General features: G+C 47.3%; 1 protein-coding gene across 6 annotated transcripts in view; it reads left to right on the top strand.

The window, feature by feature from the left end:
- Positions 1-15327, top strand: part of PHLDB3 (pleckstrin homology like domain family B member 3) — a 166158-nt gene that overhangs the window by 90243 nt on the left and 60588 nt on the right. For 4 of the 6 annotated variants that reach the window (XM_069201318.1, XM_069201316.1, XM_069201321.1 and 1 more), the window contains exon 9: positions 5421-5540. The exons of the other annotated variants lie outside the window; for them this stretch is intronic. In XM_069201318.1, coding sequence (XP_069057419.1) covers positions 5421-5540 — 120 coding nt within the window. The remainder of the gene's footprint in view (positions 1-5420; positions 5541-15327) is intronic. 6 annotated transcript variants of the gene reach the window in all.

The following is a 15327-nucleotide window of genomic DNA, read 5'->3' as shown; positions in this document are numbered from 1 at the left end:
ATCACAGGAACTTACTGTCCTACCGGAGAAAGCGTTGTGGACGCCCATCTGCTAGCTCTGCAGAGGCATGAGTGCCACTCATCACAAGCTGCTGCAGCCCTTCAGGGGTGGGTAGGACTCGTCATAGAGCCCGTAGGCCCCAGGGGAGCCTGTTCTGCCACATAGCGCTTCGGCCACTGAAACAGTTTTTTGACTTTTTGAAGAGTCCGAGTGGGAACCCCTGAGATTTGGAATAGTGGTGCTTAACCTGAATGTCACCTATAGAGAATGGGGAATACCTATTGACTGATACACCCCAACCCAAAAAAAACAAAAAGCTGCCTTAGGCTGCTTGCCCCACTCTATCTTTGAGATTCAAGTTCTGAAGGGGTACTTGGCCTAGTTGCTCAGGATCCATAGTTCGCCGGAACCCGGGACATAATGAGTGAACGGTCTCAACCCAATGGTTGGACCCAGTAGGTCCTGCTTACCATGTGACACTCTTAAAGTGGTTCTGATAGAAACAAAGATGCAAAACGTCCAAATTAAAAGTTGAAACAAAATAGATGAGCGTTATTTGGATTCTTCTTGTTCCTCAGGAGACATCATATATCAGCCTCTTTCCGGCTTGGACTTTCGCGAAACAGTTGTGCTTTCAGATGAGGTCCTGTGAGATATGCAGGTGGTCATTGTGGGAAGTAGGTCATCAGACCAAGGCGACATGAACATTACTTTTTTGTTCAGCGTTCTCAAGATGATCAAATGAAAAGCGAGTTGCTGAAACAATTTAAATCAACATTAAGATATTAAACATAAAACCTCACTTTATAAAATAGAGGCTGTATTTTACTTTTTTTTACACTTAATACAGCCCTCTGTGTTCAATGCTGCCATCTTGTGTTAGTTTTGTGAAGTATGAGGAAGTAGCCAGTGTAGTGTCCTCCCCAGCCTGGGTATCCACCAACGAATACGCCACACTCTGAGCCATGTATTACACGTTTTTATTCGTCTGTGTGTAACCGTGAACTCAACATTCTAAACGTGCATTCACTGCACCACATTCTAACACTTATGTCACAGCTTTACGGAGTCTTTCAGGAGCCAAAAGGTTTTTGCCATTCACACTTGCACGACACTACAGAAATAAGGGTGCCCTGCTCGTAGCCCTCGGTTCGTCAGCAGTTCTTGTCAGATTCAGGGATTGATTTTGGAAAAAGATACATACTTTAGATTGTTAATTTTTTATTTTTTATTTTGAAACTTGTTCAATATCTTTAGAGTAAGATGAAGCCTTACATCAAAGGATGGTAATAGTGTGGCAGGCCCCTAGTCGCGCATCGAGGTCACAGTTAAGCTGCATCCTCTCCCCGGGATCACTACTCCCTGGACCTTTGCCCCCTCTCTGCCTTTTCATGTTTAGCTGTTACTGATCTTTTCTCTTCCTCTACCTCTGTGTTCATTTGCCTTTCTCTTTCCCTTACACCCTAAGGTTGTATTTCCCATATTTCTGTTTTGTTGTATCCTCATTATTTCTGCTGTGTGAACTCTCGACTGCCTGGTTTATCTCCTCTCCTGCAGTTTGATGAGTTCCTGCACCCTGAGACTGCTCTCCTTTTATCTTTTTCTTACTAAAATAACTTGAAACTCTTTACTTCTCCATTATGTCCCTCTCTCGTCCGACAGTCAGACCTGGACTATCTCCTCTCTGTCCTTTGAGTTTGCCTGTCTGTTCCAGTGCCCCATATTGGGGTCCTGTATCCCCTTATGTCTCCTTGCACTTGTCTTGTCTCTTCTAATGTCACTGTGTTTCTGTATTCAGTCTCGTACTCTCCTTTCTGTTTTTTTTCCTTCTCCTCTGCACCCTTCTCATGGTCTTATTTCCCCGTCGTCTCTACTGCCTCTTGCGATGAAGATTCTAGTGGTTCCCACTCCTCCCTCTGAATTCCTTCAGTGTTTTTACTTCACTTCTCCAGACTTCTACTCTTTCCCACTCAAAGCCCCTTCAGTTCCTGTTCATTCTCTTGTTCCCATGGGTCCCTCACTCTGATTCCCTTCGGTTCATATTTCTGAGTTCCTTCAGTTCCTGCTCAATGTTTCATTTCCATTTTGCCTCCCACCCTTTGTAGGAAAGTACCCTTTTTCTTGGCATGGTTACCCCATTTTCTGCATGTTGTCAGTTTGTTTGACTGTGTCTACTGGGTTCCTGCTAACCAGGACCCCAGTAGTTTTGCTTTCTCCTTTAAATTGTACCTTTTTATTCCCGTAATTGGCATACTGGTCCCCCATGTAAATCGCTAGTATGTGGTACATAGGTACACAGAGCATTAGGGTTCCAGGGGATCCCTATGGCCTGCAGCAGTTATTCTGCCACCCATAGGGAGCCCATGCAAAGGGTTCTGCGGGACTGCTGTTGCTGCCTGCATGAAACGGGTGCATGCACTACAGGTCACTACACCAGGTCACTGTAAGTCACTCCTATTGTAGGCCCTCTCATCCCAGAGGGCAGGGTGCAGGTACTTGTGTGTGAGGGCACCCCATGCACTAGCAGAGGTGCCCCCACAAACTCCAGATCCATTTTCCTGGACTTCGTGAGTGCGGGGATGCCATTTTATGCGTGTACTGGACATAGGTTACTACCTATGTCCAGCTCCATAAAGGTATCTCCGAACCTGGGCATGTTTGGTATCAAACATGTCAGAATCATACCCCAATACTGTTACAAGTATTGGAAGTATGATTCAATGCACACTGAGGGCTCCTTAGAGGACCCCCATAATTGCTACCAGCAGTCTTACAGGGTTTTACAGCCACCCCTCAGACAGGTTTCTGACTTCCTGCTGCTTGATCTGATAAAGCCCAGGAAGGCATAACACATGATTTCCTTTGGGAGAGGGGTGTTACACCCTCTTCCTTTGGAAATAGGTGTTGCATGGCTTGGGAGGGATAACCTCCCCAAGCCACTGGTTGTGCTTCAAAGGGCACACTTGGTGCCCTCTGTGCATAAACCACTCCAAACCAGTTCAGGGACCCCCAGTCCCTGCTCTGGTGCGAAACTGGACAGTGGAAAGGGGAGTGACCACTCCCCTGTCCATCACCACCCCAGGGGTGGTGCCCAGAGCTCCTCCAGAGGGTCCCTGGGTTCTGTCATCTTTTCCAAGGTTGGCAGGGAACTCTGGGAGCATCTGAGTGGCCAGGCCAGGCAGGTGACGTCAGAGCCGCCTCGTGATTGGTAGTCACCTGTCTAGGTGACCAATTCCCCTTTTAGGGCTATTTAGGGTCTCTCTCTTGGGTGGGTCCTCAGATGCGGCTTGCAAAATTCCAGCAGGACACCTCTGCAACCTCTGCTTCACCTTCTGGACTTGAACTGTGACTGAAACCTCCAGGACCTGACAAGCTGCTTCCAAGAAGAAAGGACTCTTCAGCAACATTGTTTCCATGGCTCCGGCCAGCTTTGCAACGTTTTCCTCACCTTGCATCCTTAGAAGAATGCAACTCTTCAACCTGCACAAGAAGAAGAAGAAGGAATCTCCCTTGGAGTGAAGGTGTCACTTCCCTGCAACTGCAGGCACCTACAACAAGCGATGACCGGCTGTGTGGATCCCCTCTCCTGCTGAGCTGCGTGGATCCTGCATCACGGGCGCTGGTCCGGAATACTCCTCTTGGTCCTCTCTGCCAGCTGTCCAACTCTGGTAGAGGTAAGCCCTTCCCTTCCCACGCAGGACAGTACCCCCTGTGCACCGCATCTCTTGCAGCTGCCAAGGCTAGTTTGCAACTCCTCCAAGGGATCTTCAGACGACATGTAGCTCCAGCCCCGAGCACCCCATCCTGCAAAGCACAGCCTCCTTTGTGGTTCTCCTGTGGCGTGGGATCCTCTTTTGTAGAGCTGTGTGGGCTCCTTCTGCGACTCCTGTGTCCCTGTCCTGTGGGTGCTGCCTCTGCTCCCGTGGACTCTCTGTGATGCTGAGGGCCCCCTGTGACTCTCCTTCCTGGGTTGAGTCCTCCTGGGCCTTGCTGGTCCCCGGCTGCACCTCTTTTCCACTAACTTCGAGTTTGCCTTTGCCAAGGCTTGTTGGTGGAATTGCTGCACCAACACCCGTCTGCAATCTTCCTTCCAGCATGGAGCTTCATCTGCATTCATCAGGAACTCTTCTCCAGCTCCAGGACTGCAGTGCTGACCTGTTCTTCATCACTGTCAACCAACTCCTGCATCCACAGCTGTGTGGGTAGTACCTACTCCTCCTGGACTCCACTGTGACTCTTGGACTTGGTCCCCTCGCTCCACAGGTCTTCTTTCTTCAGGAATCCACCACTGGTTTTCTTGCAATCTTCTGTGGGTGTCTTCTTTTTCTTCCTTTTCTCCTTTTGGGTGATTTGGGCAAAATCCAGTGTTTTACTCCTGCATTCCTGGTCGCTGGGGGGGTACTGTGTTACTTACCTTTGTGGTTTTCTAATACCCCCAGCTCCCCTGTACACATTTTACTTACCCAGGTGGGGGTACCTTGTTCGCCTTCCATTTTTTTTTAGTATATGGTTTGTGCTCCCCCTAGGGTCACTATTGGTTATTGCTAATTGCACTGTTTTCTAACCTTTTCTATGCCTGTTTCTGATTACTAGTGTGTATATTTAGTGTATTACTTACCTCCTAAGGGTGGGTTACCTGTCTAGTATTTTGTGGTGATTTGTGCCAAAAATAGTTATTTTTGAGTGTTTTCTTTCATGTGTGTAAGTGCTGTATGACTACATTGGTATTGCATGAGCTTTGCATGTCTCCTAGCTATGCCTTGGCTGCTCATCCACAGCTACCTCTAGAGAGCCTGGCTTCTAGGCACTGCGTACACTTCACTAAGAAGGGATACCTGGACCCGGTATAAGGTGTAAGTAACATAGGTACCCACCACACACCAGGCCAGCTTCCTACATGCTTAGATTCCCTTCTGTTCATATTACTGAGTTCCTGCTCATTCGTTTCTTAGACTTTTGCTTCCCACCCTCAGATGCCTATCAGTTCTCATGGCTGAGTTCCTTCAGTTCCTGCTCTTTCTCATCTTTTGGGGTGCCTCGCGTCAGATTCCCTTCAGTTCACATGAAGTTCCTACAGTTCCGTGTCATTTTCTTACTCCTTTTTGCATCTCTGCCCTTTTGGTTTCTTTCTTAAATTGCATATATTTCTTATTAGTTCTTATATTGCCTTTGCTTGCTAACACCCGTCAGTCCTACTCTTTTAAGTTTCTGCTTCTTCTTCTTCTTCATACTTTTTCAGTTCCTGTTGCCTCTTTTCATTGCAGCGCCTTTTGTTTGGCTTTTTTCCTTTCCAAACAGTCCCTTCTGCCTCTGCTTCCTTGTCACCTTTGAGTTACTCCTTCCTGTTTTTTCCTATGCCCCCATCTTCTGTCTTCCAGTTCTTTTGCACATTTCTGATGTTCTGCTGTTTTCTTTTCCAGTTTATGTTCCTCCTCAAGGAAGACCACCGGGTCCACTTGATTGGTTCCGATAAGTGTAAAGGCCACACTTCTTCCTGTTTGCTGTCCACCAATAATCTGTCCATTTGCAACTCCCTGAAGGTAGGGAGCGTTCCTACTGTCCCTCGTGGTGATCTCACTCACTGTCTCCAAAATGTCTGTGTTCTACATTTGTGTTTGTGTATATGTGTGCATTATATATGTATGTAAATTTCTGTCTGTCTGAGTAAATATATATGTTGGAGGCCATAACCACTGCCCACCCACCTCTCTTGTCTATGTAAATGTATATGTTGGAGGATCTAATCTCTGCTGCTGCTCTACCTACATTTTTTTTTTTTTGCGCTGTGAGCTGCATTCTTATTGGCCAGCTACAATTCTGGATCAGGCTGGAGGTCCAGAAGGTAAACCACTGTAGGAAAGTCACTCATTGGCATGGTTAACCCCACTTTTTGCCTGTTTATCACTGTGGTTAGACCATTTTCTCTGGGATCCTTTTAAAGAGGACCACAGTGATTGTGCTCGCTCTAAATTTGGTTGCTTTGGTACCCTTAACATCCCACAATTGGTGTACTGGTGCACCCCCTGTAAGTCCCTAGTATATGGTACATGGGTACCAGGGCATTGGTACACCAGGGGTCCTCCATGGGCTGCAGCATGTACTGTGCCACCCATGGGCGCCCATACAAACTGTCTGCAGGCCTGCCATTGCAGCCTGCGTGAAAAGGTGCATGCACCCTTTCACTGCTGGTCACTGCACCAGATCACAGTAAGTCACCCCTATTGTAGGCCCTCCTAGCCCAGAGGGCAGGGTGCGAGTTTCAGTGTGTGAGGGCACCACTGCATGAGCAAAGGTGCCCCTACGAGCTCCACTTCCAATGCACTGGACGTCGGAAGTGCGGGGAAGCCATTTCCTCGTGTTCTGGCCACACTACCTGTGGTCCAGCTACATAATGGTGACTCCGGACCTGAGCATGTTTGGTGTCAAACATGTCGGAATCTTAACCCAATACTAACGCCAGTAATGGTGGCATCATTCCATGCACTCTGGGGGATCCTTAGAGGACCCCCCCACTATTGATCCTACCAGTCTTTCAGGGTTTGTGGGCATACCACGCTGCTGCAGCCCCTCAGAAAGGTTTCTGTCCTCCTGCTGCTTGACCAGGGGAAAGCAGAACAAAAGAGGGTAGCCTCCCTACGCTACTGGTTTGCTTAACCTTGCATAATCTGGTTTGCACCAGTCCAGGGACCCCCAGTCCATGCTCTGACATGAAAGCACACAAAGGAGATGGGAGTGACCACTCCCCTATCCATCACGACCCCAGAGGTGGTGCCCAGATCTCCTCCAGGTGGCCACATGATTCTCCCATCTTGGAAATAAGATGTGCAGAGGCCCCTGGGAGCATCTGGTTGGTCAGGACAGGTGACTGACGTCAGTGACCCCCTCTGATAGGTGGTCACCGTGCAAAGTGACCAAGCACCCTGTGAAAGCTATTTAGGGACTCCCTTGTGGGTATTTCTCCAGATTCCGTTTGCAAGGCTCCACCAGGACTGCTTTTCAATGACCTCTTCTACTCCGGGTCACTAGAACCGCTGCTGGACTCTTCAGGAACCAAATAAGCCTGCAACTGCCGAGACAACCTTGCCTTGCAACATTGTTTCTGTGGCTCCTTTCAGCAATTGCAACATTTCCACGGCTGTGCATCCTCTGCAAAACTTCAGCTTCACCAAAGAAGCAAGAAGGAATCTCCCTTGGAGTGAAGGAGGCACTCCCCTGGATCCGCAGGCACCTAAGGCAGTGACGACTGGCTCCTGGGATCTTCTGCCGCTTGGCTCCAGGAAAAATCTCCAACACAGGTGGTGGATTTGAGTGGTCCCCTTGGTCCTTTCTACCTGCTTTCCAACTTGGGAGTTGGTGAGCCCTTGCCTCTTCTTTCAGGACAGTAACCCTGTGCACCGCGACTCTTGCAGCAGCCAAGGCTTGTTGGCTCCCGCTTTGAGGGATCTTCAGGCTCCAAGTAGCCCAAGCCTCCAGCACTTCATCCTGGCAAGGACAATCTCTCCTCTGCTGCCCAGTGACGTGGGACTCCTCTCCAGGTGTGCTGATTGGGCCTCACTTCAACTTACTGTGCCTGCTGCCAGTGGGTTGCCTGTGGGGGCTGTGAGTGCTTCTGCTGACTCTCCCAACGGCTGAGGGTCAGCTTGGACTCTCCTCCAAGGATTGAATCCCCTGGACCTTGCTGGTCCTCTTCTTTACTGCAATTTTTTCTTATTTTGCCTCAACTTGCATTCGCCAAGGCTTGTTCTTGGTCCTCCTGACTACTGATTCCAAGGACCTCTCTGCAGCTCCTGGGCTCCACAGCTGATGATCTTCCCCTGTCGACCCGGATCTTCATCCACAGAAAAGTGGGTAGTTGCTCCTGCCCCGTCTGGACACTCCTGTGTGGACTGGACTCTGTCCCCTTCTTTTTTAGGTCCTCTTCTTCCAGAATCCATGGTTGGGTTCCACCGGACTGGTCCTGGTCTTGCAATCTTTCTCTTTCCAAGTCCCCTTGTTAGACTTTGGTAAGACCAGGTACTTACCTCTGCTCTCCTGGTTGCTGGGGGATCACTTAGGTGCTCACCTCTTGGGGTCCCGTGTTTTCCCAAGTACCCTATAGCTACTCCATATCCTTGGGTGGGGACTTCACTTCACATTCCACTATTTTAGTATACGGTTTGGCTCCTCTATAGGGCCCTAACTATTTTTCACCACTTTTTGACAAAGCTTGTTGTTCCTATATGCTAATTCCTAATAATTACTGTGTATAAATAGCGTGCGCTTACCTCCAGTTGGGGGACTTCCTATAAGTAATCTAGTTCTGTGTTTTTGTAATAAAGGACCTTTATTTTTGCAACACTGTGTGGTGCCCTTCATGTGAGCTAAGTTACTGTGTGACTGCTGTGGTATTGCCAGTGCTTTATACTTCTCCTAGATTAGTTTAGGCTCCCCACCACAGCTACCACTAGAGAGCCCTGGCTTCCTAGACACTGTTTCACTAACTAATAGGGGTTTCCTGAACCTGCTATAAGGTGCAAACACCATAGCTGTCCACCACACACCAGGACAGCTTCCTACAACCACAATTAATGTGCTTTTTAAATCACAAAGAATATTTTAGGTGGCTCAGATTAGTGGGATTAACAATCCCATTAAGAGTGGTCTAGCCTAGTGGAAATGTGCCAGAGGTTGAATCTCATAAAACCGAAGGAACTAGAAATTTTAGTAATGTAACCCTATGGAAAAAGGAGCGAGAAGGGTAGGTCAGTGCTCGAGGCACAGCTAGTGGTACTGGACTGTGCTGACCCTTCTCCAGTGGACCATCGAGAAACAGTATCTGGATGCTGTGCTTCCATTACTATTTAAGACATATGCAGTGGTCCTGCATGCCTAGGAACCCATGTATACACATATTAGTAGTATGTTTGTTCTGTAAGAAACATTTCCTTTTACTTCCTAGTGATATGCATTCTATCCAATTGTAATGTACGACATCAGAAGAGATGACCCAAATCACTAAACAAATGGCAAAGCAAGCAAACACATGCTTGTTCAGTCTCAGTTTAGTATTTTTCACTACACAGCAATGTAGCGCAACATGAAAGAAGGGTCTTGTGCTCATTGCTAAGTGGTCCGTACTGAGATTGGGTCCAATGTTGTAGACAAACCAAAAGTTTTTAAAAGTGCTCCACGGGTTCACCCACATGTTTATCAAGTTTTGCCAGAATGAAATTTCAGTTGAGGTTTGATACATCTTTGTTACAAGCTCCTGACAATCAGTCATTGAACATCATCTTTTCAACATTTCCGCCTTTACGTATGATTCCTGGAGTCTTCATTAGGACATAATATGTTTTGGGGCATTATTGAGTTCTTCATCTCTGTGATGCAACCGAAAGAGAAAAGTAACAGGAATCAATAGATTTTGCACATCAATACAGATGTGAACAGATATAATTCTGGTGACAGCACTGCTTTCTCATGATCTGGTTCATGTTCTGTTATGTTGTATGCTATATTTGGGATCAGATGCATATAACAATGTCGAAACATGTCACACCCTTTTTTTCAAGAACACATCTGATGGAACAACTGTTCGAGCAGCATTACTCAGTTGTACATTAAAAACTGTTGCACTTGGAAGGTTCTTATACAGATCTGCCATCAGTGCTTAATTTGTAAATCAAAACGTGCCAGTGTCCAAAGCCCTCCTTTTAAACATGCAGCTGCTGCATTTAAATGTGAGAGCACTGAATACTGAGGCAGTGTAATCCTGAAGCCATCTGGGGCCTCTTTAATCCATTTACAGCCACTCCCTGCCCCTTCAGCTCACTCTTGCAGCTTTCTGCTTTCTCCCTTTGTGACGCTTTTTCCTTTTTCTCTCCTACATCTTTCCCATATGTGTCTTTTGATCACAGAAAATGCCTGATGCAGAAAACTAAGTGCCAGCCATCAAAAATAAGTGCCGGTGCACCCCACCAGAAACCACCGGCTCAAATTAAGCACTACCTGTCATTCAATTTTTGGGTGTATTGGAGAAGTGCTGACCAATGGAACACAGTTTAGCACACCGATCAACTTTCTAAGTCCTCAAAAACGGGTTACCATATCGCATAAATGTTGCATTGGTGCAGAAAATGTCCATTTTGAAACCTTTTGAGGCTTATGTAATAAATAATGGAGCAAATACAATCTGCTCCAGTGTACACCACAGAGACTTTTGGAATAGGGAAAATAGAAAGGAAATAGGCTGTGGTGTCATTACACATTCATTGTTTATACATAAATTTGCACGTGTAATCAAGATTTTTTAAATCCGAAATAATCATTTTTTACCATTTTGTAATGTTTTATCAGAAATGCAACAAACTGATTTTGCTGGGAAGTGCGCCCATCTTTAACAATTACAAATGCATTTTCACTGTCTCATTTTGCCAAAAAAGAATACAAATGTGAAATAAGCTTGGCCCATATTTCACTCTGACACACAAGCAGCAAAATGGTGTCAATGCTTTTGGTTTCAATAGGTTTTTTTTTTTTTTTATGATTTGCATCATTTCAAAGTTTCTGTGACAGCCCTGGCTTCTCAACAAAGTTTACAATGTCTGTCCTTTCAGAAACTAGAAAAAACATGCATTAGGGACACCAATAGGCTTTACTTTTGCTACCAGACAGTGATTTGTTGACTCTGCTTGCCCCATTTCAGAGATGCTATCATGCATGTGCTTTATAAACTGCGAGTGTCTTGTAATGGAGTTTAAAAAACATGAAACACCTCGGGACATAGTCAGTGACACGAGTTCTTAAAGTGTAAAAGGACAATTATTTAGGACAGGATTGCCTTATATACAATAACATTATCATTAAACTTTTAACCAAATTTGAAACCCCACCCCCCATCTTATAAAACCTCTCCAGTCTTCTTTTCACTCATGCCTCCAATAGCTTCCGTTCATCCATCTTTCACTTCAATTTGACCCACACATCCTCCTTTTTCATCCATCCCCTGCCTGCTTCGGGCATACCCAACTCTATCATTCTTCACCTGTTTTCTTTTTCCCCTGGAAGGGTGGCCAAGCCCGCATCCGACTCTCTATTCTCCCCATCTACTGCCACTCAGCACAAACCTGATAGGTGTTTTGCTGCCCCACCAGCAAACCTGCTGCAACATTGCCTGCTCAAGCACTATCGCAGAGCCACATCCTTTCTCCCCACAAATCTCCCAACATTTATCTCAGTTCTGTGCGGTAATACGCATTCCCCAGTTCGGAAAGGTGCACACCAGCCGACCGAAACAGCTCAACCATTTCCTCCTTGATGTCCTCATGTTTCAAAACCTTGATGCCATGCGCCCCGCAGAAAACCCTCATGGCTCTATTGAGCTACCTCCTAGCTCTCTCCACGGCCCCATGCTTCAAAGCCCCTCTCCATTTTCTCCAAAGTACAAACTCGGTCCATATTATGCATGTGCCACGCATCCTTTGGCAGAGCAAATCGAGATCTCGTTGCATATGTTGCAGCAGGGTGAGCCCAGAAAGTTTCACGGAGTCATTTTCCCCCAAGTGCAAATACAGCGTATCTGGACATCCCTAATTGGGTAGCATTGACGTCAGAAAAAGAAGCAAATTGCCCCACCTCATGCCACTTTTTCCCCACCAGAACACTTCGTCATCCACTTGACAATCCCAAAGAACGTCCATATATCTGCCTTTTCGCGTATTTCGCCGCCCAATGGATGAAGGAGCGCCTGACAAACCAAGTGACCATCTTCCCTTTGCTGGGACCAGCCACACAACCTGCAAAGAAAACAAATTTTAGAAAAATAGAGTAACATCCCCCCCACTCCCGCAATATACCACAACCACTCAAGTCCTGACATAACGTTCACAACACCCTGACCTCCACCTGCCTATACGCCTGATAGCAGACTAGTCCCAACCCAGCTGCACCGTGGCAGTGGCTGCCCCAGTCCTAAAAGAATCAATCCCATAACACTGTGCCCGTCGACCCACTCTTCTCAGCGACATTCGCAACACAGCCAGCAACTGAAAAGCCACGAGCTTTGTACCATTCGCATGGCTAAAAATGCCTGCACCACCAATCAGCCATGCCGCCCTGAAACTGCACTCCACTCAACAATCGGACATGCCACTGCGTTCCCCCCTCCACTCAACCATACCCACTTCCCTTTCCCCAGCTGGTCAGTCTTAGACTTCCGGAGCCATATCTCCAAGTGTTCCTCCTGCAAACAAATCTCACCCTTTCGCATGCCAACTCCTTTTCCCACACCCAATAACGACACCCGAAACGCACCAAATAACATCCACACCATGCACAAACGAAACAATGTCAGCTCACGAGGGTCAGTACAACAACCGGTAACACTAGCAGCAATTCTAGCAACCAGTCAAACGTAATAGGTTCCCTCGCTGCTTTACCCCTCTCCGCCCGCACCCTAACCCACCCATTCAACATGCAACCTAATATATCATCTTGTGCTGGGTCACAACCAAAAAACTATTTTCCATGAGAGGAAACTCCTGCCAATTTCCCTCCAGTCGTTGCAGGTGATAAACCTTTCTGAATCAAGAAAAGAACAAAACACAACGTGCAAGATCATAACATATCCACACTCTGTCCCCAAAAATCCCCTTCCCAATTCTCAAATACTCTGAAATTCCAACCAGGCCAGTTGGATATTCCTCTGTGTTGAATCTGCTAAAGACTTCTCCACCAGCCCAATGACCATCACGCCCCCCACTCCCAAATGTCTGCCGGAACTGCTGTCTGGAATCGCTCCAGTGCCACTGTGAACAAGACAGGGAATCTGCAATGGTGTTGTTCACCCCAGGAATATGCTCTACTTTAAATATAACATTTAAAGATAAACATCTAAGCATAAAACATCTCAATAAACGCAACACTCTCAGAACCTTAGCCCTCTGTCTGTTCACCAACCCCACTACTGTCATATTGTCAACATGAAAAACTACTGTTCTGTTGGCGAGTTCACCACCCCAGACTGTCAAAGCTACCAATAGCGGGAGGAATTCCAAAAAGGCGATACTTCTGCCTTGTGTCAGCCAACCCGCTGGCCACTGCTCCACACACCACCTGCCATCCCAGAACAAACCGAAACCCGAAGCTCCTGCCGCATCTGAAAAGATCTGCACTTGCCAAATCGTGTCTTCCTCCCTGAAGGTCATGGAAACACCATTGAGGCTAACCAAGAAGTTTTCCCATACTCTAATGACTTCCTGAAGCCCCACTGACACTCGGATCCTATGATGGGGAAGTGACGCCCCCGACATAGCAAGCCCCAATCCCCTACAGAAAGTCCTACTCCCTCGCATTACCCTGCATGCGAAATTAAGGAAACCTAAAAGCTGCCGAGCCGTACGCAAATCAGTCTTGTGCAAACCTCTCGCCTGTCTCAAAGTCCAACATCTCTGACACTTTACCTGCTGGCAAATGCTCTACCAACGCCTCTGTATCGAATTCATCCCCAAAAAAGTCAGAGTACAGCCAGGACTCTCGGTCTTCTTGGGGGCCAATGGAACCACCATTTCTTTGGCTAGGACCTCAAAACTGCCCAAGGCTTTACTACATGCCTGTGATCCCGCTCACCCAAGGAAAAGGAAATCATCTAGATAGTGCGTTACTTCTCTGTGTCCCCATGCCTTCACAAAGACCCACTGTAGAAAAGTTCTAAAGGCTTCAAAAAGTGCACATGAAATAGCACAGCCCATAGGGAGAACCCTGTCCACATAAATTGCCCCATCCAATTACATCACTAATAAGGAAAAATCTTCCGGATGGATGGGCAAAAGCTGGAACGCTGCCTTGGTATTACATTTAGCCAGCTCTGCCCCTTTACTGCACCACTGAACGAGCCGGATGGCATCATCAACCGACGCGTACACCACCATAGTGGCCTCCTGAGTGATGAAATCGTTCACTGATGCCCAGTGCTTTAAATGGAAAAATAGAAGTGCAGGTACTCTCTATCAGAGTGCCTGCTTGTTTCTGAGAAGTGCCGGTACTCTCCAATTAAAAGTATTAAGTTTTTCTTGAGATATGCCGGTACTCTCCCTCTCAAAATAAAAAAGTGCTGGTACTCAGTACCGGAGAGTACCGGCCCATTTAAAGCACTGCCGATGCCCCTTCCGGCCATGAAAAATGGTGTATTTTTCGTTGCAACCACTTTTGGTAGAGTTTTGGCAGACCGCAAATTGTCTGCCCATCTTTTCTGCCTCGGCCATCCACTGCATCCACAGTTCTGAATCGACATCTCCCCATGGCTTGTCTGGGTTCACGCTGACCCTTGCTCTGAATTCCTCATCATAATACAACCATGCAAAACCCCCGAAATGCATTTGTGCTTTACGTATAATGTCCATGTATTTAAAAAGTGCAATGGCCCTGTCTGGAAATTTCTCACAATAGATACTGGCATATATAAAAAATGCAGACGTCCAGTTATCCATGGTAATCGGCACCCTGGGCCTACGTGCTAACTCCCATTCCTCCTCTTTTGAGCTGTCCTTGGCCTGGATGTCCCTGTGTAATAGCTTAAACAGGTCTACATATTCGTGGTGCCAGATCCTCTCCTTTGTTTTTTCTGCCACGTGTGAACCCAAAGGCATCGCCAATCCCATATACAGGAGCTGCTTCCTAAGCCCTCTCCACTCTTGTCATCAATATCCTTCCCAACCTCTTTCACAGTCCCTCCTTTGTCCCCTGTTGTGGCCTCATCCGAAACAGTCAGTGTAAAGTCCCCCACCCAGCCTGTACCAACACCAGGTGCTTCATATATAGAGTGATTGCCCACTCCCACTGATTTGTGCGTAGTTGACACAAGGTTTTTGGGCCATCACCCCACACTGACCACTATTCTCCCTTACCTTGTAACTGTGAAGGCCTCCCTTGCACCACCTTCTGGGCTAGGCGAAACCGTTCTCCCCCAGCAATGGCCGTCCTTGCGGTCCACTTGCTTACTTGTTTCTGTAACCCAGAATTCGAAGAGGGGGTTGCGCTGCCCTGTGCCCTTCCCCCCTCGCGCTGTCGCACCTCCCCTCGCCGTCGTGTATCTCTCCTTCTTCCAAATCATCAGACTCATCACCATAGTCCACTCCACATCATCCTCATCGTACCCCTCACGTTCATCCCCCACACCTTTCGCATGCAATGTCTCAGACAAACGCTCTCTCGTGTAGCCCTCATGGCGTCTGCCATATGTGCACCCTATGCGTTCCCGCGGTGTAGAGAAGGCCACCGAAGACCCCTCTAGCGCTTCAGTCCCAGTCATGGAGCCGTAATGCGCTCCGTTGGCACCTCCTTCTTTCTGCC

Source organism: Pleurodeles waltl, chromosome 7 (genome assembly GCF_031143425.1).
Source record: "Pleurodeles waltl isolate 20211129_DDA chromosome 7, aPleWal1.hap1.20221129, whole genome shotgun sequence".
In the NCBI taxonomy this organism is placed as follows: Eukaryota; Metazoa; Chordata; class Amphibia; order Caudata; family Salamandridae; genus Pleurodeles; species Pleurodeles waltl.
The sequence above is the reverse complement of the archived record's forward strand: the minus strand, read 5'-3'. Positions and strand labels throughout refer to the sequence as shown.